The 23,201-nt window shown below is 40.5% G+C and overlaps 1 protein-coding gene across 1 annotated transcript; it reads right to left on the reverse strand.

Annotated features, from left to right (window-relative positions):
* Window positions 1–234: 234 nt before the first annotated feature.
* On the reverse strand, window positions 235–20,015 carry LOC112574471 (transcription factor 21-like). The gene is made up of 3 exons (XM_025255568.1): window positions 19,387–20,015; window positions 15,011–15,664; window positions 235–2,821 (listed from the first exon to the last, which is right to left on the reverse strand). Exons 2-3 carry the CDS (start codon window positions 15,341–15,343, stop codon window positions 2,723–2,725), a joined length of 432 nt encoding a protein of 143 aa, XP_025111353.1. The 5' UTR covers window positions 15,344–15,664; window positions 19,387–20,015; the 3' UTR covers window positions 235–2,722.
* Window positions 20,016–23,201: the final 3,186 nt, after the last annotated feature.

Genomic DNA, 23,201 nt, shown 5'->3' on the forward strand with positions numbered 1-23,201 from the left:
TCTTAGAATGCTAAGATATCCGATGAAGAGTAAGAATATGGTATTTACCCAAATTAGAATAAATATTATCTTGCAACGAGTTTTGCCCAACCATTAGAGACATATTTTGTATTCCACGACACCGATCCTGGACATCTTGATGAAAATCCTCTGCAGGGTGTACACAGACCTTGGTCTTGTCCACACCCAGGCGAAGATGACTTGCCTCCAGGACTCAGCCTCCTGCAGCTTCACAAGACTTGCCGCCAGCGCTCCCTAAGGATCCACAAATGAAAGGTTTGACAAGCCTTGGGTTTCAAGCGAGGTCAGAGGTCTCGCAAGCCGTCACGAGATCCGAGCTGCACGTGCACAGACCACAAAAACCCCCACAAATAATTTTAAAAACTGCGACTGAAATTTTCACCTCCTTTCACTCTGTTTTTTTTTTTTTTGCGCATAGCAGAAAGCTCTTGATGTTTTTTAACAGCCGCCATTTTGCCAAAGAGAAAGACAACCGCTGCTTGCTTTGGTGCTGGTGTTTATTTCGACTGGTGTGGTTTCCAGGGCAGGTTCCTGGACGTGTCAACAACAATAGCGAGCTTTCAGCTGATGATGCGGGTGTGGAGGAGAACAAGATGTCAGATCTTGAGAAAGTAAATGTTCTGGTGTAGTCTCTTTATTTACAGAGATCAGCTTGACAGTATCGTGTGCTGAAGGTGGCCCAGCATTTTATGTTGTTAAATAATAAATAAGCATGGTAATGTTCTCCAAAACTGAATTCAAGAACTAGATAACAATTTTAAGTGATTTTGACTTTGCAGAGTTTTCCCTTTTTCTTTTCCACCTATTTTCGCAGATAGTCTACACGAGGAGGGAGCGAGGTCAGTTATTCTGGAAAACGAGTAAAAACACTTGAAGCTTTCTATCTCCGTGAAATTTTATTTCTTTCATCCTGTCTCAAGATGTCCTTGCACAAACTTTCCCACAAAGACCGAGGAATGAAAGGATAATGAGCGAATAGAAGATAGAAAAACATACCAACATGTAATAATTCTAGAAAATAATACGAAAGGGAAAGACAGGAAACACGAAGCGAAAGACTGTGAGAAAACGAAGATCAACGAAACCAAGAAAAGAGACCGGTGACTGAAGGTAACAAACATTAAGAGTTGAGATGAGAGCTCGGCAATAAAACAATTAAATAAATATGAAAATACTCAAGATCTCTTTCTCATCTCGACATACATTCAATGTTTATTCATTTCTTCTTTTTTCTCAATCCGGGAAAATACTTTACGAGAACATGTACACGTGTCAATGAAGGGGGGGAAGGGGTTAATGGGGGCTTTCGTTGTTGAGTGAGGGGGGGTTGGAGATGGGGGTTAGGCTCTGCGGAAAGGACGGAACTTGAAAGTATCTTGGGCGCGAGCTGGACAGAAACATAAACATCACACGTGGAGCCGTTTAAATCATAACCGTCACACCTGCAATCTCCGGATCTGAGTTCGTTGAGAGACCGCAAGGCACAAACACTAGAGGGTTAACTTGCGAGCTCATAAATTACAACGTCCATAGCACCATGTATACTCTTGTGACGTCAGCTTCCATCTCCAGACTAGTCATGAACCTGGCCTTTGATACAGGTAATACAGGTAATTCAGGTAATCAGCACCAGGTCATAGACATCCGCCGAGAATATTCCAGCAATTAACCTTCACAGTCTGTGAGCAGGAATATGTAGTTCCAGATATGTTTGTAGTCTCAGAGCTCCGTGTCAGTGTAAGATATATAAGTTTATAAATTAGTGCGCTTAATTGAGTATTTCCACCTCGTGTATGTGTAGGCACAACGGAGGTCCATGCCGCTCGTAGGTTTTGCATTGTTCGTGGGTCAACCTGTGGGCTGGCACTGACGGGGTTAACTTTGTCTGGTCCGTTTTCATCGTTATTATTATCTCCTTATACCTTCCACCCTAGGGTCAGTTTGACTGTAGATGTTTCAAGAGCGGGAATGTCTTTCTGTATCACTAAGCAGGTATTCGTCCGGAAAATCGCAATCTCACGCCATTTGTGAAGTTTCACATTTAGGTGAAAAGAAAAAAAATCCCAAACTTCAGTTTCTGTTGCGATGTACTAGCGATGCACATCTAATAATAGTGAAAGCTGCACACAACAAAGGTTGCATCACCAGCAAACATTTCAGGCGAGTTGATAGTCAGATTTGGTCACTTTAGTCACATGAGTGACCGGAGTGTGGAAGAAAAAATATTAAATATTGCTAGAAAGGCACTTTAGTGGGGAGAAGGAATGGAGAAGTCTCTCGTATTAACCTTTGTAAAAATGCTTGTTGACGGTCTGTTCTGTCGAGTAAAAGAATTGTCTGTGTTGGAAAACTGAATGTCATTTGAATCAGAAAGGATGTCAAGGGCGAGGGTTAGGATTATTTAGAGTGACCGAGTTATTTAAATAAGCGAGATTGATAGTGTATTAAGTTTGCTAGAAAATTCTTTTCTGATGCTTAAAGGGAAGGTAGTCGGATACTCAGTCTTGTGGTCTTTCACACACTCAGGTGCCCCTCGTAGTCACAATGAATGGCGTGTCCACTCAACCCAGAAATTGCACGTTCCACAGCACTGAGTGCAAAGTTCAAAGGTGAAACACTACATCGACGTCACACAACGCAGTCCTTAGTCCACACACAGGTGCTATGGTGGATAGAGAGACAGGTATTCTGTGCTGTCACCTCAGCAGTGAACGGTCCCTTCCTGTTTGTTGGGACACTTGACAGAGTCTGAGTTTTTATTCTCGTTCAGTGCTCGTCCGTTGAAGGTGAATGGCCACGTCTGCAACAGAGGCAATGGGTTAATAAATGCAGTTAGTCTTGTACCTCTGAAAGAAATAAAGAAAAGTGGAAGGAAGAAAGAAACCTGAAGCCACCTTTTAATTATTGAATATTTTAAATTTTAATATTTAAAACTACTAAATATTTTGTCTATAGACAATTATATACAAGGAAAGAATGTGACAGTTATTACATTTATTACATATCATATTGTTGTTCTATTGGTTGGGTGAAGCTAAGCATTTTCCAACCTATTTCCACAAATGTGAATGAGTACACCCCTTCCGTTCTCGAGATACATTCCTACAAACATCATGACCCCCAAAAAGGTCAAAATCGTGATGTCACGCTTGGACTCAGATCCACTAAGTGAACATAATTGTCACAGCTATCCGACTGACTGTTGGGTAAACAACATGAACATATCCGCGTACAGTCTTGTTGACCACTTTGCATGAGGATGTTTATAAACGTGTAAAGGATGATATTAACCAGATTTGGCGAATGTGTCTTGTACTGAGCCTTACAGAATCAAACAGAAAAAACATTTTGTATCCTAGTATTTCTTTAAAATAAAGCGCGAAATGCTGGAGATATTTTAATTTTACTCATTTTTCAGGTGAGTTCCGTTTCCCCACCACATCCCCCTCTGCACAACGGCTATCTTCATGACGAACAATTTCCCACACTTCTCCTCCCTTAAAATACCCCGTCAAAAAAGGGTAGGCGCACATGCCAATATCTTGAAAGATACCACCGGGGCCTTGCAGGTTTAAACAATCGCATCATATTTGTCGGTCTGCCTCTCATCGCCGGCTGCAGTCCGGTGACACCTGGCGTAAACATGGCGGCGGCGTGACGTGGAAATAGTGCGGCGCGCGGGCTGACACAAGCCGAGTTTCACACAGCCCGCCTTCCGCGGACAGAATCTGTTAGTGTTAAAACTGGCTGCTTATAGCCCGGAGTTGCTGTGGTCTGTTTACATCACAGAGATAGCCGAGGTTGTGTTTTGTAACCAGTTCCTATCCGCCCGCTTGCAGCTTTTTTTTTTTTTAACGGTTGGTAGCAGGAGCGCCATCTTGTCACCTGACTTTTCTGCAAGGGGGCTGTACTGGAGCCGACGTATAATCAAAAACATGTCTATGGAAGTGTTGTAGGGTGGGTGAAAAATGTGTAACGAACGTGTGCAGAGTCAGGTACACAGATATTTCATCCATTAAATGATTTTGTAGTTCAGTTGAGCGTGAAGAGAGAAACACCTTGCTTGGACGGAGCTTGAGAAAGAAAGTGTCAACTGTAGAGAGTTGATGTGTGTGTGTGAGTGTGGTTGGCGTGTGTGTGGTTATGTCTATGTATAGAAAAAATATAGAAATATAGATATAGAAAAAAAGAGGTTTAAGGAATGAGAAAAATTGTTTGAACAAAACTCTCCCAAGGCAACTGTTCCGTTAACAGAAGGTCAGAATGACCACACCATCTGGCAGAAAAAGTTTATTCTACACCATATTTTTTTCCTCTACTGACAGCGATAATATTTTTCTTTTCTGCTCCTTCCTTCCTTTCTTTCTGGGCTCTTTGCTCTTTGGGTGCACGTGGGCTGTTAGGGATACAGCCACTAAAATTGGGCGTAACAACACAGGGGCATAAAACAAGGCGGTGATAGCAATCTGCTATCCCTTGTGCTGGCCCGGCTCTGGCTCGGCGCTGGCGGGGTAAACAGCCTGGCATCTTGCTAATAATCTAGCAGTCACACGGCCAATAAAACTCTATGATTATGAAGATTGGGAGGGACTGGGGCTGAATGAAAGGTTTACTGATTTCACTGCACGCTGGCCTATGAACCCGATTTCAGGGTGTTGACGACAGCATGTGCATTGGATCCCGGGTGGGTGGTGTGGGTAGGGTGAAATAAAAAGCTTTTGGCGGGATCAAATCTGGTGTATGTTTTATGTCAGAGTAGTTCACACAGCGTGGTGTTGCTTAGATAAAGCACGAGCCTGTACCTGCAATATTTTCATTCTGAAAAATTTGTAGAGGATTAACACAGGGTCGAATGTTTGGTAAGTGTTTTGCGAGAGTTAATGTACTACGCCTCGTGGATCGGGGGAATGAAATGGTCACAGAATGATCATCATCAACATATATATATCTCACACACATACACACACACGTACGTGTGTAAAAGCGTCTAGTACACTAAGAACAGAAGAAGAAGGGGAGATAACACACCATCAATAATCCCGCCGCCATTTTGCGTATCTTTCTTACGTTTGTCTGCGATAAAGTCTGGATGGTGGAGGAGGCGGGGAGGAGAAGTTAAATTAGTTCCTCCAACTCCTTCCCTCGGGCACCCGTTGTTCCTCCCATTTATCCGCCTGACGGGCTGCGGCCGTCTTCATCTGAGTGCCCTCCCTTATCATTCAACCCACTCCCAACCCACGATTAGAGAAAACTCGGAGGCAGAATGACAATAAGATCGCTGTTTAAAAGGCAGGTGCCAGAAACTCACTAGCTACTTTTTTTTAAGTCGAAAAATGTCAGTAATCCACCCATAGTGACATGGCTTTTTTTTTTAAAAAATTAAACACTTCATTTATTTCTCGATGTATGTGTGAGTGCGTGCGCACGTATGTATGAAAGTGAGCATGGGTGTGTATGCGAGCTTAAATGTAGATATACATGTGTCTGTGCTTGTATGTGTGTATATATACATAATGTGTCCGCGTGTGTGTATGCGTGAATACGCGTGTATGTCTACGTGCGTGTGTATGTGTGTGTGTGGATACATAATATGTCTAGGTGTGTGTGTGTGGTACGTATCGTCTGCCCTTTGACGGTCATTTGGTTCTGATGTTAAACTTTCCCTCGTCTTTACTCAAGCGCGATCTCCGCTCCACCTAAACCTCGGCTCCTTTCATGTCGCGCGCCTGTCGCCTGTGTTGGATAAACAATACTTGCACGTGCGCTACGTAAAATGGGAATGTGCTTATCGCACGCGCATATACGTCGCCTTCGCTCGAGACTCAAGCTTCGAAACAGGGCGGGGGGAGCTGTTAGTTGGGAGGGGGATAGGTTTGCCTGACTTTCCTAGCCCTGCACTGAGTTCAGCAGCAGACACCGGGTGTCCAGTGTTGGCGTTCTCATCACAAATAACCGACAATGTCAACCGGAAGTCGCTGTGTACGCAAGAGTGCGCATGTCCTGCTGCTATGTAGACAATTGTCATATCGGAGATGCGTGCAGCAGTGATATGACACTGGTTTGTGGGGAGGACAGCATATGACAGCACACCCTGTGTTCTAATAACGGAAACACCACGAGAAATATTCACCTGCTTTATACTTTGTTGTGTAGCATTTCAGGTAAAATTGATAAAAGTTACTCTCAATGAGTTTATTAACTATGATTAATGGTTATTATTATTATTAGCTATGATTAATGATTATTATTAACTATCATTAATAGGTCATTTGTTTGCGTAACCATATATATATATTGTATAGTCTGTTATAAAGCATATTTGTCTTCTGTCTATGTTCCAATTTAAACTATTTTGCAGAAAAAAGTTAATAGCTGCAGAAATAGAAACGATTGGGTTTATTTTACAGGTAATAAAAAATAATAATCGTAATTAGTGGTTTGGTATGTCACATTAATTTGCATTCTTAACACTACGAATCGTTTAGAATATTTTGTTTTGAGCATACTACTATTTTGTTAAATCACATCGATATGACTGATACTTTGTCTTACAGTTCAAAGAAATGCAATTAAGCTGTTAAGTGTTTTTCTATGGCTATTTTGCTATCATCTGTTCTCACAAATATTTATTTTATGAATAAAACAATATTGATAATATCAATGAAGTATAAATTGCTAAGCATCAGACTTTGTTTTTTTTAAGTTAATGTATTAATGAATTAATATTAAACTCTATGACAATGAATGCTGGGACTCAATTTTCTGTTACTTTACATTTTCTACCAGAGTACTGTATTCACAAAGAAGGAACTAAAAGGTCAAATTTAAAAAAAAATTATGGTTCACTACTTTTTACTTACGTAAAAATATTTTGTCACGAAAACATAAGTTCTGAAAGGTTGGATGTGAGGTTGTTTTAATTAGAGACACTGGAGGAACTGGCTAAGCCACAGAAATCACAGGCAGCTAGTGGCCAGTGCACTGAAGATCACATGATGTGTGAACTGGGAAGTGACACTAACTGCCAGTCTTGGAATGTCTCAGGAAGCAAGTCTTAATTTGGGCTGTAAGAACATTTTTTACTTATTTCACTTAACTGTGTGTGTGTGAGAGAGAGAGAGAGGTTTGATTTCAAGGGTGAGAGAGAGAGAGAGAATAGTTCAGGGACGGTGAAAAATCTTTAGAGTCGGTGTTGTATATGGATGTACGAGTTTTCTGTGAATGTCCAAGTTGCTGCAGTATCCATGGAATGGAGGCTACAAACTACAACATTCATGTACTTTTCTGTATAAGATGTTGATCCGTATGCAGCTGCAGTAGAACAATAAAAACCCAGTAATTTCTAAGTCTGAATGTGACAGACTCATTAGAGACTTTTTCAACAGAGTTTAACGGTAGAGACTCTCTCTCTCACACACACACAAAGAGAGAGGGGGGGGTATACCGTTTGGACGGTTTTCTCTTTCTTCTTGCTAAATAATGGCCAATTTCCTGAACGCTGCCTCCCAGAGAGCACAGTGATAAAACTTCTCAAATCACTGTGAGTTGAATGTTCATTCTTTGGTGTTTGTGCCTGTACTCTGTGTCTGTGTGTCTGTGTGTCTGTGTGTCTGTGTGTAGGTGTGTGTGTGTTCGTCCGGGAAGATAGGACCAAAGCTCGCACACGACTGGAAACTAAATCCGGCACAAAAGACATGGAAGCAATTTCTTATTAAAGACACCAGGGCGTGTTCACAGAAACAGAGAGGAGGTGGTGGCTGTGGAGGGTGGTAGTGGTGGTGGAAGAACAGGAGAAGGTCTGCAACTACCTAGCTTCATTTCTCAGGAGTATCTGTTGAAGTTTATCACAGTTCCTCCGGCAACCAACTTTTAATTGCTTGTTTCTTTTGATACTGAAGCAAATTCGTCCCGAAAAACTGAGGGAGGCGAGTATATTTTCCTCCGCTTATTGCGCGGTGGAGTGAGTGAGCGGCTGAAGGAGAACTATCGCAGCCCTGTGGGCCTGCACACCGAGCTCTGTGTGTGTGTGAATGAGAAAAGTCTTCTGAAGACTGACTAGAGTACAGGGATACAACACAGCCAAGTCATTTGGTTTTGGCTCTTTCATGAGAAAGCAGGATATGTGGATGTAAAAAAATGGGCCATGTCCGTCTCAAAATAAATAAATAACCCTGGGTATGTTCGTGTTAGAGTTACCCCTAGAAATTCACCAACATTCCTGGAATCAAGAGATTTTAAAAAATTGCAGGATTGGCATTTGCTTTGCTTCATTGAGCAGCGGTTCTTTCTAAGTAATATTTCTTAGAGGACGAAACATCATGGCATGATACTCGTAAATCAGGCATGATGAGAGGACATGGCATCATACTCAATTTCCATGGAAGACCAAAGTTTGAGTCTGCAATAAGCTGGGCTTTCATTTGAACAATGTGAGATTGCTTTGTACAGAAGTAACAATCGTAACACTTTGTAGGGTTTCTTGGTTAGTTGTGTTTCACAGAAATGTAGGCGGATGGGAATTAGTCACCCAGGCGCTACAAATTTAGATAACATTCAAGACAAACATTTCCTTTAAGCCCCAACTTATCGCAATATCCGGAACAAGAATACAAAGGTATGAAAGAACTTGGAGAATATGAACATTCACAGGATTTTCATTTTCTGTTATAACAGGATTAGTATGAGTATTTGAAAGAGGTTTTTTTAAATGAGATTAAAACAAGTTTCTATCAAAATATATAATAAACAAAGTGGAGCATGGAAAGTACTTCTGCTTTCTATTTTTAAGAAACCCATTTGAATTTATTTAGTATGTGAAACAAAGCTTTAATGTCACGGCCATTATTAGGACTAATGGTCGGGACATTGAAACTTTGTCAAATGTTCGACAACTAAGAAGGTTCGATAGAGAAAAACCTGAGCACCGGGACACAAAGAAGAAAAGAAACTTTGAAGTAAAGAAGAGAATGATACGAGAAAAATATAGTTTAAAAGTAAATCGTTCCATCCGCTGCGAGAAACTCACAAAAGGGAGTAGGGGTGAGGAAACAAGGAATAAAAGTATAAGAAAAATAAATAATCATACACATCATCAAGTGCAAAGACCTCAAAAATCCGAAGAAAGAGAAAAGGAAAACTTGAATAAAAGAGAAAAAAATCCAGAAGAAAGGAAATGGAATAAGTAGCAATGTGAATATGTCTCCCAGTAGGAGGCCAGATTAACTAAGTGGAATCTTATCTGAGGACGACAGCGTGCAGGATACAAATCTCCTGCTACAGAAAACATTTTGACATCTTTCACCCTGATAGTTGCCAGCACGTGACTCGCACGCGGACTTTGTTGCTTCGTAACAAGTCTCGTCATCCGAGGGAAAGGCGAGAAACCATTTTATTCTGCTCGTGCAGCTCGGTGCCATCTGAGTCAGTGTTTACTTCATCAAACACCGCAGAATGGAAGGTTTACTCGTGGACACATGAAGGAGTGACTGAATGATAAGTGGATGACTTTCGGAAGAGGGGCGAGAACATTGATGATAATAGGAGAAAAACTGATTTTAGTTTTACAGTGCATACTTATATTTGTATTTTGTGTGTGTGTGTGTGTGTGTGTGTGTGTGTGTGTGTGTGTGTTTATATTATAAAATAAAAGTATAGTTCCAAAGTGAGAACATTTCTCTCTCTACCGGGTGTAAGTAGTAAAGACAATAGTGGTTGTATAACAATTGATGAAAACGAGCAAGGATAAGAACGAATAAACAGATTTAGCTTTCATTAGAATGAAAAAAAAAATGTGACAAATAAAGCTTAAGATACACAAAACAAACTAAGTTAAGTAATTGTCTAAGGCTGTAGATAACAAAAAGAAAATTATTTGTGAAAATATTTCAAATTTTAGCAGGAGCCGGATCAGGACTAATCCAACCAGTGACTGGAAATTGTAGCTCCCTACTCTACCCTTTGATCTACTAGGGTAGTGACAGTAACCCCCAACCCTCCTCCCACACACACACACACCTCCCACGATCTACCCGGCAGTGAATGGCTACCCAGTCTTTAAAAATAACAGAGAACTCATCCTACAGTAAAGTGGTTTTTCCGATGGGACTAAAAAAAATAATGAATTTAAATAAAGATGAATTTTTCTCCATTATTATTCATTTGAGAATTTTCTCTATTTTTCTAAATTAAGAAAATGCTTAAAATAATCACTACATTTGTGAATAATAATAATAATCATTATCGTCGTCGTCGTCAAGTCTTCGTCATCATCATAATCATAATCATCATCATTATTATCATCAATTCTTCGTCATCATCATCCTCGTCGTCGTCACCATCGTTCTTAAAGCAGAAGGTGTCTATCAACATTTTACAGACTGTCTGTAAGCGTGGCCGCACACATCAAGCTATGCAGGCCGATCCCATGGCTGACGAAGATGTTTAATAGGCGTTTGCGCGCGTGGTGGGTGGCTGAGGATTTGGCAGATGCTCGGCAGTGGAAGACAGTCTGCAACTGTCAGGTGCTGTTGGTGGCGGTGACAGCACCTGATAGTGCACGACATTAACACGCTGTTTCAACAAACTCTACTCACTGCAGCTGGATAACCACGCGCTGCACCCGCCACCAGATCTCGCGAGAACCTTCGGTAACGTCTCCACCGCTGAGGATGGGGAGATGCTGGTGGCGGGGGAACTTTTTTCTTCAGACCAGAAAGTTCGTATTTTATTTCTGAAAAAGATTTTTTGCGCGATGACAAATTTCTCCCTAATTTCTTTTTCTTTTTTTCTTTCTGATATGACACTGGAAAAATGAGCAGAAACGGGAACTTCTCGAGAATGTGTGACGTAGTTTATAAAACCTGTGTGTGTTCTGTATTTTGTGTGAGCTCAGGTAAAAGGTGAGCTATACCTGAATGAAGGAGTAACAGGCACTTGAAGTCATTTGTTCCCTTTGCAGTCAAACCACAGATGAATTGTCAGTGGTGGGTGGGCATGGGTGTGTAATAAAGTGAGTCTGAATGGTCTAGATGTAATATTGTATGATTTTGAGTTTTCCATGATGCACCACATACCTTATCTTGTAACCTCCCCTTGTTCTGTCCTTTCTGTAACTTTTTCAACTGAGCACACTTCCTAGTTTATAATTGTCACCCGAGATTAATAAATGTCATTTGTAGTGTGTTCTATGTGTTTTGGGACGCTTGTGTGTTCTGTGTTTTATGTTGAATATCATTACATAATGTGTGTTTATTTTGTACTTTATGTGACGTACCTTGTTTATCTTGTATGTGACGTATCGAGCGCTAAGTGTACAGTTTAATGGAAAAGGTTGCTTTCTTGGCGCAGGGATAGCCTTAGTGTTCTTTTAATGAAGCACTACTCTCCTCCTGCAATATTTGCGCTACATTGAATAAAATAACAATAATAATAATTTTAAAACTAACGGTGGCCTGATTTTAAACTTTAGTATCATTTCCTATTGTAAAATTTTAATTTAAATAACGCACTGCACGTGTGTGTGAGACTAGGAAATTTTTTTCAGTGTCCTGCCCGGCTCAAATCTGTTTTGTGACACGGTTCATCTGAGTCATCGACTGAAAATAAGGGAGGGTCAAGAGCCTCCTTGTTTGTGGTAACATCAGCGAGCAGTCGTGACACTTGTTGTACAAATAATTGCGAGGTGTAATTCGATCGTTCGACAACGTAAATGGAAGTTGGAGACGTTGACGTACTCAGTAACACCACCACACCACACCAGACCACACCACACCCTCCTATACAAACGGTCGGCGGCCAGTGCACGTGCGAAGCGGAGCGTCACGATGTTGTGAGAGTCGCTCGCGTGTGGCAGGGGAGGTAAGCAGTGGTGGGGGTGATGGGGTGGGGGTGGTCGTAAAATTTATTATCTTTCCCACTGAGACTTACGTCCATCTGTTGCTGTGCCACTTGCAAGCCATTCCATCCAAACCTCCTCCCCAACCTACCTCCCCGTGGGTACCGCCGAGGTTTGTACTTTTTATGATGAGAAGACTTTATCCAGTTGACACTTTCATGACTTCTTACATATCTCTCTCTTTCGCTCGCGTGTAAGCACACACACACACAGAATGAGAGCCGGACAGTGTGTACACCAGATTGTGTGTGTGTGTGTTAGTGAGTGCACACGGGTGAGCTGCTCGGCAAATATCTTAACCACATTCTTTTTTCTTATCCTTCTCTTGAGGGAGGCGTGACTTGTTATTTATATAAAGATAATGCGGGATTTTAATTTTCTGGAATCAGTCTTTCCTTTTATTCATTACAAGGCTCATGTCCAAAAACAGTAAAGTTGCTGCCACGGATATAATTTGCAGAACAAAACTTTCAGAAAATATTGGAAGCAACACTTTGTTCCTTAGACTTTCGAACTTCAAAACACCCTGTCCCATCCTTGCACCTTGTAGAAAACCTTGTTAATGTTCCATTGTCTGCAATCAAGGGTAACCTCGTCACGTGCACGCTTTATTTGGTTAATTTAACATTTTTCCTTGAAAACCATTAGTATTTGCGTCGCACCCCAGTCTACAATTTCACTCGCACTAAGCTCCAAGTAATGTTATGGATCTGGTGACAAATCATTCCATATAAACTAGTCGAAAGTTTAGCAATAAAATGAATTATCTTTTTGAGCTATGAGGGAGAAATTGCCTAAATTTCCTGCTGAATAAATTCTCTCTTCATCCTTTTTTTCTTACTAGTTATTGTTGTTTTAGTTAGAAAAAGTTGACTTTAATATATTTGCTTTAAAGGTAGACTCTACTACAAAACTATTTTCAAATGAGATAGAAATGATAGGATAGCAGATATCGACGATGATATATTTGTGAACAAGGTAAGGTGGTCGAGCCTTCTTCGAAATTAGCTTTGCACAACCTCTCGGTGCTGAGAATCTCAAACAATATAAAGTCAATTACAGTGATACCTCGGTTCTCGAACGCCTTGACTTTCGACCAAATCGGTATTCGACCAGGAAATTCGAGAAAATTTTGTCTTGGAATTCGAACAAATATTTGGAACTCGAACATCCGAACGTCCGAGATGAGCCGAGTTGAGCCGAATGGCGTTCATTCGGCCCAGCGCGCCTTGCTTGCGTCATCAGTGACAATAACCATCCCCCTTCCCTCCTCCCTCCACATTCATTCCCTCCTGCCATAAAGTATGGTACAGGTACAGTACATTTTTGTTTTTTGTTTTTTTTTGTTGTTGTTTTTGTTTTAATAAATACACTGTTATTTCTTATTTCTTGTTGAGACTCATGTTTTTCTACATATTATATACAAATTAGGCCAGTAAATAGGCATTTTCTGGGGCTTGGAACGAATTAATCCAGTTTCCATTATTTCCTTTGGGTTTCATTGCTTCGGTTCTCGAACAATTTGGTTCTCGACCGTCCTCCCGGAACGAATTATGTTCGAGAACCGAGGTATCACTGTATATTTACCTTTCTATATTTTCGTAGTAACTTCCTACCGTTTACTCTGGCATTTAAATTTGGCTTCCCACTATTAACACGAAATCATCAATAAAGAAACTAAAATTAAACAAAGTTATTAAAGTGCCGCTAAATTCGAAGCCCAGACTCATGTTCACAGCTCCTCCCAAATATTCACCAATTGCCATGCCACTAGTAATTGCCGAAAGCTCCGCCCCCATTACCTGCTACCTGGCAATAGCGCCGCGCCCAGTACTTGCCAATAGCTCCGCCCACAAGACCTGTCAATAGCTCCGCCCCCCAGTACTTGCCAATAGCTCCGCCCCCAATACGTGCCGATAGCTCCACCCCCAGAACTTGCGAAAATACCTCATCCAAGTAACCACATACTATTCCTCATCTTACTCAGCTTCAAAGGTACAACGGTAAATCACAAGTCACACTAAAGATGGTGACTGATCAATAAACAATTTTGTTGAGACACTATACTTTCAGGAATCATAGACTTTCCTCGTAAATTCACACATCACCTCGTGTGTGTGTGTCTCGGGTGAAAAGGGAGAAAGACAGATAGAGGGAGCTCGTGCCAGCCATATACGTCAACGACCTCTATCGGGCTGGAAAGTGTATTCTCGCGCGATCTTTGACACACGTGACAGCTTGACATGACTGTGTGTATGTTTGTGATTTTTTAAAGTATCAGAAACATCAAAGGTAGATAACCGTGAGTAATAGCTTAACAAGCTTGTGTTTGGCGATGCCCTCGCTCAAGAATAATTTAAAATCTAAGGTTACATTTTTCTGTTCTTTCTCCACTGTTCCCTTCTTACATTTTGTTATAACTTTATTCAAGTGTTAAACTGAAATCTCTGATCATCGTTATTAACATTTGCTGATGAAGCGTTGTCATCAACGTCCGGTGTCTTTAAACTACTATCAACATTCTACCACCCCGATTAAGAGAATGAATACCTATCCTATTTAGAGGATAGATATCTAGATAAAGGTTTGGCTACTCACCCAATTAATTAAGATGTTGAAATCTCCTGTTTACTTTGAAAATGTTACTGTCTGTTCTCTTGAGTAGTTGTCTACTCTCCAGAATTTAGAAGGCTGATGTCTACTCACCACATTAACAAAGAAAATGTCTGTTCTCTACATTAAGAGGGTATGTGTCCTCTCCTGATTAGGATGCTGATATCTACTCTTCAGATTGAGGCTGGATGTATAATCTGTATATTAAAAGGGTAAGTGTCTTCTCTCCAGATTAAAAGGGTAGGCATGAGGGTGGATGTCCAGTCTTATTAAATGCTGGATGTCTGCTCTCTAAGATGGATACCTACTCTCCGGGTTAAGAGACAAACCTTTTTTCGAGATTAAAAGAGAGGATGTCACCAGACTCCGAAGGTGAAGGTCTGTTCTCAGAGAGTAAATTTCTAGTTCTTAACTTAAGAAGGTAGATGTAGGTCTGGAGAGCCTCATGTTGATGTCTAATTAAGGGTAGTGGACTTTACTCACCAGATTAAGCGGGTGGATGTAGGTGGTCCGGTGGGAGTCCGCCTCCTCGGCGTCCAGGATCTGGCGAAGGTGCGCGATGTAGCTGGAGGCCAGGCGGAGTGTGTCCAGCTTGGACAGCTTGGTGTCTGGCGGTACCCATGGCAACGTGGTCTTGAGCTTAGAGAAGGCTTTGCTCAGCACGCGCATCCTGGACCGCTCTCGTGCGTTGGCCGCGTTCCTCTGCACGGGCTTCTGCAGCTTGGTGAGCTTGACCGCGTGCTTGTGGTCCGCCGCCCCGCCGCCATTGTGGAACTCCTTGGAAGAGATGTCCTCGTCTTTCCTCCGTCTCGGCATCGTCGATGATGAAGAGGACGAAGAAGAGGTAAGGCTGTTGCCTTTGGCCAGTTTTGTTGGAGGGTGAAAGTGGATTAGGAACGGAAGATGGTGGCAGGGAAGACCGGGGCGGGGGTGGTTACAAAAGTGGTGACACCACGTGACTGGGTGTCAATGATGAATCCTGCACGTTTCTGGTGCTGAGGGATGCTGGGAATCATTGATGGATGCTAGGAGTCATTTTTTGGGAAGTTACTGAAGGATGTGGGGAATCTGTGAATCATTAAAGGATATTTCCGATCATGGAGGGATTGCAGTGTCGCCACTCGTCTCGCGCTGGGCCTGCAACAAAACCACACTAACCTACACCTTTCTGTTTTCATCTTCAATACTGGCGCAGGTCAAATTATCTTCTGGATGTTAGGGATAAAATTATTGCCGGAAGACAAAAATTAACGATTATCTGGCACGTTGTTGCCCGTATCGTATCATTTAATTTTTTACGTTTTCTTTAAGAAAGTAGAATATCTGTAGTTCAGTTTATTTTATCTGGTATGAACAAAAACGATTTGTTTAAAAGCACAATCTCTCACTGAAAGAACATATTTGTATGAGTTGATTTCTGTGTGTTTGAATGATGACAGCTTGAAGTGTGTGTGTGAGTGAGTGAGAGAAAGAGAGAGAAAGGAGAGAAAGAATGCCAAATAATTTTAAAGGAAGCTTTTTCATTTTCTCGTGTCTGTCTTCTCCTAGTGATGTGAAGCGCGGACAGTCTGACCACATGCTGGGATTCCGCACTGTATATGATTTTTACCGGTGTTCGTACTATCACACGAAAAATTATTCCTTTTTCGTCACAAAAAGTAAACTACCTGACAAAGACAAAGGCAGTTTTATTACTGTTTAAAACTTTTCGTTAAAAAATATTCTAGTGTTCTATTCTTGATTCATTTTGTCCCTGCCTATTCTTTCTGTAATAACAACGCTCGCATTCAAGGCAGATATATATATAATGACACATTTATTTGATTATTATATCTTATAATCAGGGAAACCTGTCTTCCTCGCATATATACATCATCCTCAGCAGCAGCAGCAGCAGCATCAGCAGCATTATTCCGCCGTTCTTACGCAGTATTTACCTACCTGTCCTACCACCCATCCTACCCCTCCCAACTCCTCCCCACCCAATCGAACGAGTATTGAATCAAAGCCAGGTACATTTTCAGATGAGGGGAGAATGTCTCTCTTTTGCGAACTTTGCCAACGAATACTTTAACATTAATTCCCATATTTTCCGTCAAGTTTTGTGGGGACCTTATTGGAAAGAAGAATAAAACTGTCCATGCAAAAAAAAAAAAAAAAATAACCAACAACAACAAAAAAACAACAACAAAACAAAAAAAACCAACAACAAAAAACAAAAGAACAAAAACAAACAAAAAAAACCACTGGGTGTGTAAACTCGCTCGTGTTTTCACTCTTAGAACTAAGTTCCAAACACTGATCTTACTCTAAAAGAGTTGCTGTTCAGTTAAAAAACAAAAAAATTCAGCTTTTAAAATTTTGTTCAGAGAGTTTAGCTAAACAGACTTTTTTAAAACTCAAAATAGCCGTTGGTTGATTGATAACAGAACCGATCAGTTAAAAAACGTCGGGTTTCACGTGATCGCAGTTCCGACAAAACATTATTTTTGCTGTCATGAATGACGAAAGCTAATTATTTTTCATCCGTTAAAATCGTTTTCAGACTAAAACGTTGGTAAGCAGTGTATTTGAAAAAGGTAAACCGTCTCCAGTTCGCACTTTGTGTTACTTTCAATGGTGTAAGAGGTTACATGACAATGTGTGGCACGTGGATATAATATTACCTGTGATTAATTACATAATTTTATATAAGAGAAGCCTTCGTGTGGCTGCCAGCTTTAAACTACAAAATATGCAATATTTTCTAACGTTTGCATGACACTAATTACCAATTTATTTTGTTAACATTTAGTAATATATTCTTTGCTTTTAAACACAAGCACCCTCGTACAGCTAATTAATGTAGAAAACACCCTGTCATAATAAGTATATAAAAAGATTTCAAAATAAAAACTTAAAATAAAAGTGACAGCATGGCAACTATTTCAGTTGAGAAAGTTATTGCTCTTCATATCAACAACATTCATCTATTTCTATTATCTACTATCTATTTCTGTCTTTCATTTAATTACTCAACTTTCCGCCGCATTTGAAATAAATCTTCTGTTGCTACAAAATATGTTTTATTTCTACTTTTCAAAAACCAGTAACAACCAATACACATCTACAAACCGATATTCGAATAACTGTTGGACATCACAAAATATGCTTCCAGTCCAGCTAAGCTTTTTTTCTTTTGTTTTCTTTTTCTTTTTTTGTTTTTTTAGTAAAATGATTTGAATCAGGATATTTCATTGTATGGAACAAAAACAATAAAACTTTTTGCTAGGAGCTTTTCTTAGTGTAAGAAGTACATCGAGTGCGGAAAATGTTGTTTTGCCATTCAATCGCAATGTCCTGCAATCATGTCATCCTTCTCTTTCATTTCAGTTTGAAATAATATCATTGTTCACTTTTACTGCATTTTGCATTCATTTCATTATTCATCTTACTGTATTTTTATTTGATTTCAGGTTTGGTTTATATTTTTCTGTACAAAACTTCTTGCTTCATTCGTCCAGTTTTAACTGTTTTTGTTTGTAGATCTTTAATTTCCAACATTACATTTCTGTCAGTTGAGAAGATTTGTCCGCTCTTGTCTCTTGACAATTTTTTTTCCTTGGTTAGTTTTATCTCTCCGTCTCCAGTCCTCTCCCTCCACACCCACTTTCCATTTCTCCGGTCAGTCACTGGAGACAATTCTGGAAACTTCGATTGCGGGATTAATTTCACACACCTGCCTGCATTTAAAACTAGATATTTAACGACTGCTGGGGAAAAACTCACATCCTGCATTCCAGTCTATCTTGTTAGCTTCAGTTCTTGAGAGGCCAGGTGCCAGTTCACAACTTATTTATAATTTTAAACACTTGTAGTCCTTAAACCTGTTTAGATAGATGTATAGAGACATAGTCCACAACAAAATTTCACAATTTTAACAGAAATTAAATTATTTTAAATAAAAATGTTTAAGCCAGACTTTAGTTCTCATCAGCAAAGTTGTTTGTAAGCGTCAATGAAACAAATCAGAATGAGCTAGGAGCGATTAGAAAAATTCTTAATTAGCTTCTTTTGAACACGTTTAAGTTTTACTTTTAGAAACATGTGCAACTAGCCTCAGAAATTTAAATACCGTATTTACTTTCACAGCCATGAAATTTGAGCAAGCAAAAATCGCCTTCTGAAACCGCAAAATGTAGACATGATTACATGGAGCATTTACGAGAAAATAAAATGAATTCCAGCTACAGATAACACTACACTTGATAGTAGCTAACTGGCTGAGTGTAGCCTCCCTAAACTTGTGTCGCCATCTGGATGAGATGGTTTGTAACATCCAGGCCATTGGCGACCCTCTATAAGTCGAGTTTATTGCAAATAATCTGTGAATGTCAGGAAAACTTCAACTTCAGATATAGAAAGATATCGACACTAACCTTTTATTATATTTTACAAAAGACCTACCATACACACCACTTACTCCTGCATCTGTGTATGTATTGATGCACTTGCATGTGTTGTGATTGTGTTTTCTAGTGTATAATCAACAATACTCATATTATCGAACCTTACATCAATGTAAGTCTTGTCTTCTTCAGAGGCCTACTGTCTACTGTAATATGTATGTCATATATAAGAAACATTTTTGTAATAAATTATACATTTTTGTTTACTTACAAGTCTATTTATAGTTATACTCTGCAAATAAAAACAAGAGAATTGTTGATTTGTATTCATACCAATGCAACAGGTGAATGTATTTTATCTCCTGTCAGCCAGTCTTTAAACTGGGTGTGTCTACACACAGGTAAAGTTTACATACAGGTAAAGTTACAAGATGGAAACATATTCGATACAGAAAAGAGAAAACATTTTACCTCAGAAGAATTTCTGGATCTACATTAGGGCCTGCTACAACTTCAAGCATCGAAGACGACCACGACGACAAGGTTGTCAATGAACACAGTATGTCCCTCCAGCCCAATCACTCATGTCACGACAGCCAGTGAACGCAAGTGAACCTGAACGCCTCCGTGGACTGCACACACATGTTGAGTGTTTACACCTGTAAACAGTTCACCTGATGATCCACAATCCAGGTAAACTGCAGTCACCCACTACCACGTCACGGTAACGGAACCACCGGGCCTGTCAAGACCAATAACCGTTCTTCTGTGACTCCAGCCCCTGAATTCTTCACCTTCAGCTTTCTCTGGAACTCATTCACAAGGCGGATGGCGATTTATACTCACGCCTCGCGCACGCGCGTGCACCGCGTCACAAGCACCGAAGGTAACTGTCAGGACCGCAGAGGAGCGAGGGACTGCAGGAAGACAGGAGAGAGGAGGAGAGAAAGACATCGATGATCCTGCAGGCGGTGTCTGCGGCCTCGCCAGCGTGCACGCGCAGTGAGGAGGGAATGCGAGGGGTCGCGCTGGTGACCGGGTCTCGTGGAATCCGCGAGCTTTTCGCGCCAGCAGTAAGATGATTATTCTTCCACCTCTTATCTTCCCTCCCCCTCCGGAACTGTTTTTGAGATTGTGCAAGATTAATGATTCAAGACGAGAGATTTCGAGATTAAAATGCGCAGGAAAGTGTACTTCTGCTTTTACGTTCAGTCGTGGAAGTGGTTCACTGTGACCAAACACCCAAGTTGTGTCTTCAAAACAGATTTTCTTTTAATTACAGGAATAAACAGGGACTAAATGAGTGAAGGAAATTTTGACAGCTCAAAGAGTGCAGACTTTGTGTTCTTATTATTGTATCATCTTTAAAACATTTTAAATTTTTATTTAAAGAATTTAATAAAGTAAGGTGAAGTGACTGATATCAGAAATGATGCAAATTGTACATAAATGGCTGTCCCCTTACTTCATCTTCACAGTTTGATATACTATTCTGCTTTTAAAAAATTTAAAGAAGATGATTAGAAACAAGATTTAGACCTGTTACCAAAACAGTGTTTCTTTCCAGATAATCTGCATATCAAACTATATTACCAACGAAAGAAAGCATATATAAAGAAGGAAAGATGAAATGAAAGACAGAAAGGAAAGAGAGGGACTAAGATAAGCAATATTAAGATAAAGATAGAAAGAAACAGTTATAAATTAAAATAGAATGAATGAAAAAAATATAACTGATGGAGAAAAAAATGAATGTAAAAAAAGAGAGAACAGAAAAAGTGTCCTGAGAGAAAGGTGGTTCTCTATGGCAATCAAGACTGGCACGAAGGAGAATTATTTTTTAATTTTTATTTTAGGGGTAGAGGTTGGGGTGGGAGAGGTGGTCTCAGTAGTGCAGGCAAAGCACGTGTCTAGCGCTGCACGTGCGAAACAAAATAAATAACTAAAGGAAACAACAGGAGCGACGCTCGGCCGCTTGAAACATTTAAAAGGAGATAAAGAGCGCGTGAGGGCCTCTAGCTGCACGCTCACACTGTGCACGCACTGCCTTGCATGTGCACCAGGGGCCACAGCACGTGCCACTACGTAGGTTTGTCTCTCCTCTGAAATAGAAAAACCAAACTGCAGCTAAGAAAAAAAAAGTCAGGGGCCAGTTGCACAACAAGCTTTTAATTTAAACACCTTTAGGTCTTAAGTCTGTTAAGATCACCAGTTGTATATAAAAACATTGCGCAACACAATTTTATATATTCCCAAACTAAAATTGTTTTAAATAAATAAAATAACATTTCTGAAGCCAGACTTTCGGTCTCGTCAGCACATTTGTGTTTGTGCAAAACATCGAAATGGCATAAGAGTGATTTAACAGACACATCGTATTGATGTACTTATACAAACAAACGCCTTGTATTACTGAAACTATGTGATTGTAGGAAATGTAGGAATGCAGAAAAAACTGATCAAACAGTAAAAGATTGTGGGGGATGAAGGGAACACGTGACACACCCAACATGACGTCATCCAGCGACATGGCGCCTGCATAATGATTCATTAATGTTTTAGCCTTGTGTAACAGAAGTTGGTTTTGCCAAATATTTACCCGCTAGATGCTTACTGTCTTCATACAAACTTTTCTCTCTCTTTCTCTCTCCCTCACACAGAGAGTAACAAAAGAAGGTTTCGCCGGGCTACAGTCACCCAGGGTGCAGCATTATAACAGTTTATGGTCATATTTCTTGTCAAACTGCGGGCCAGAGATCTGTCTGTCTCGGGTGCACACAACCCCGTCAACATTCACCTTCCACCAAAAAAAAAAAAAAAATCCCTTTGTGAATATTTAGACGGAGGGCTTTAAACTCTACAGTATCGCGAATGTACTGAACCCACCGGCTGATAATGGGTGCTTGAGCAAGATGGTGGAAATAGGATGTTGTGTAATAAGTCGGGTGGGGGCCAACAGCCGTTAGACTGGTGTATATTCGATAAAGATGCTTTAGCTGTCATTCTGAAAGAGGTACTTGGCTCATGTTTAATGTTTCCGGCACTGCAGCTCATAAAGTTCTCTCAGTGTTCCACGACAAAGACAAAGAACTCTCCTGCCATAAATGTATTTCTTAAAATTAAATGGAAACTGAGATACATTGATCGGTTATCTGTGATGCATTAGTGATGTTTAAAGTTTTATGTCTGGCTAGTAACAATATTTAAATATGAGACCAAAGGACGAATGTGTATCTTTCTCTGATCGTCCGGAGTCTTGGTGTTATCATCGATGCATCATTATCTACTGAATCTCACATCCATGCTGTCGGTTGGTCTCTCGTCTTTGAGCTTCGCCAGATCACTCACATCAGGCCCTTCCGCTTTCATAGATAAGAGAAATTCTACTTATTTTCGGTTCTTCATCTTCATCTGTGCAGTTAGTAAAAGTTTACTATGATGTCACCTGTTTATTAACGCTTGTGTTTGTAATGTTGACTTTCAGCTCGTTTGTAGGCTTTTGTGAAGAATGCATTGGGTTTGCTTCTCCGAGGGGAAATGCGCTCAACTAATTATTATTTTATGATTATTGCAACTTGGTGTGGTCTGTGTGAATATACTGCGCCATTATCATATGAGAAAGGAAGAGGACAGAGAAAACAGATGATAGAATGGAAGAAAAGGAGATAAAATGGAATAAGGACAGCAATTTCCTAATGACAAACATACAAATACAGAATTTGGTGGAATCGCCTTAATGAAGTCAGGACCAGCGGTACAAAGAGGTCGCCTTGTCTTGTCATCCAGTCTGCCCAGCCCCAGCATCCTTCACGGTGCCTGCTGATGATGGAGACAGTTCAACTTCGTTTTCTACGGAGCTTTACGGAGAATTATGAATGAATGTAACGTCCACCCCGAGTGTCAGCAAGAACTATACACAAACCGGAAGAGCCTTAAACGACAAATCTTTCGCGCATATCTTTTGCGCACTTAATTACGAAAGAGGTCCATACTCGCAGCGGATAAGGCCTTTTTAAGCAGACACACTTGTGACTGTCTTTTGCAAATGTTATTTGAACATCAGGTACAAACTGGAATCAGGATGGGTCTGTCAGACTCACCCTAAGGGACCCAACCAGCAGATGGCGCCACTGCTGATTCTTGTCGCGCAACTTCGTCATGTCACGGGTACAAGTTCACCCCGAGTGTTCATTGTGATATCGCTCATGGCCTCATTCTCTACGTATTCATCCGCCGGAAGACACCAGCAGCCTCTGCTCCCACACTCCACCGCTACACCTCAGCGT

This window comes from Pomacea canaliculata, linkage group LG10 (assembly GCF_003073045.1).
Source record: "Pomacea canaliculata isolate SZHN2017 linkage group LG10, ASM307304v1, whole genome shotgun sequence".
Lineage (NCBI taxonomy): Eukaryota > Metazoa > Mollusca > Gastropoda > Architaenioglossa > Ampullariidae > Pomacea > Pomacea canaliculata.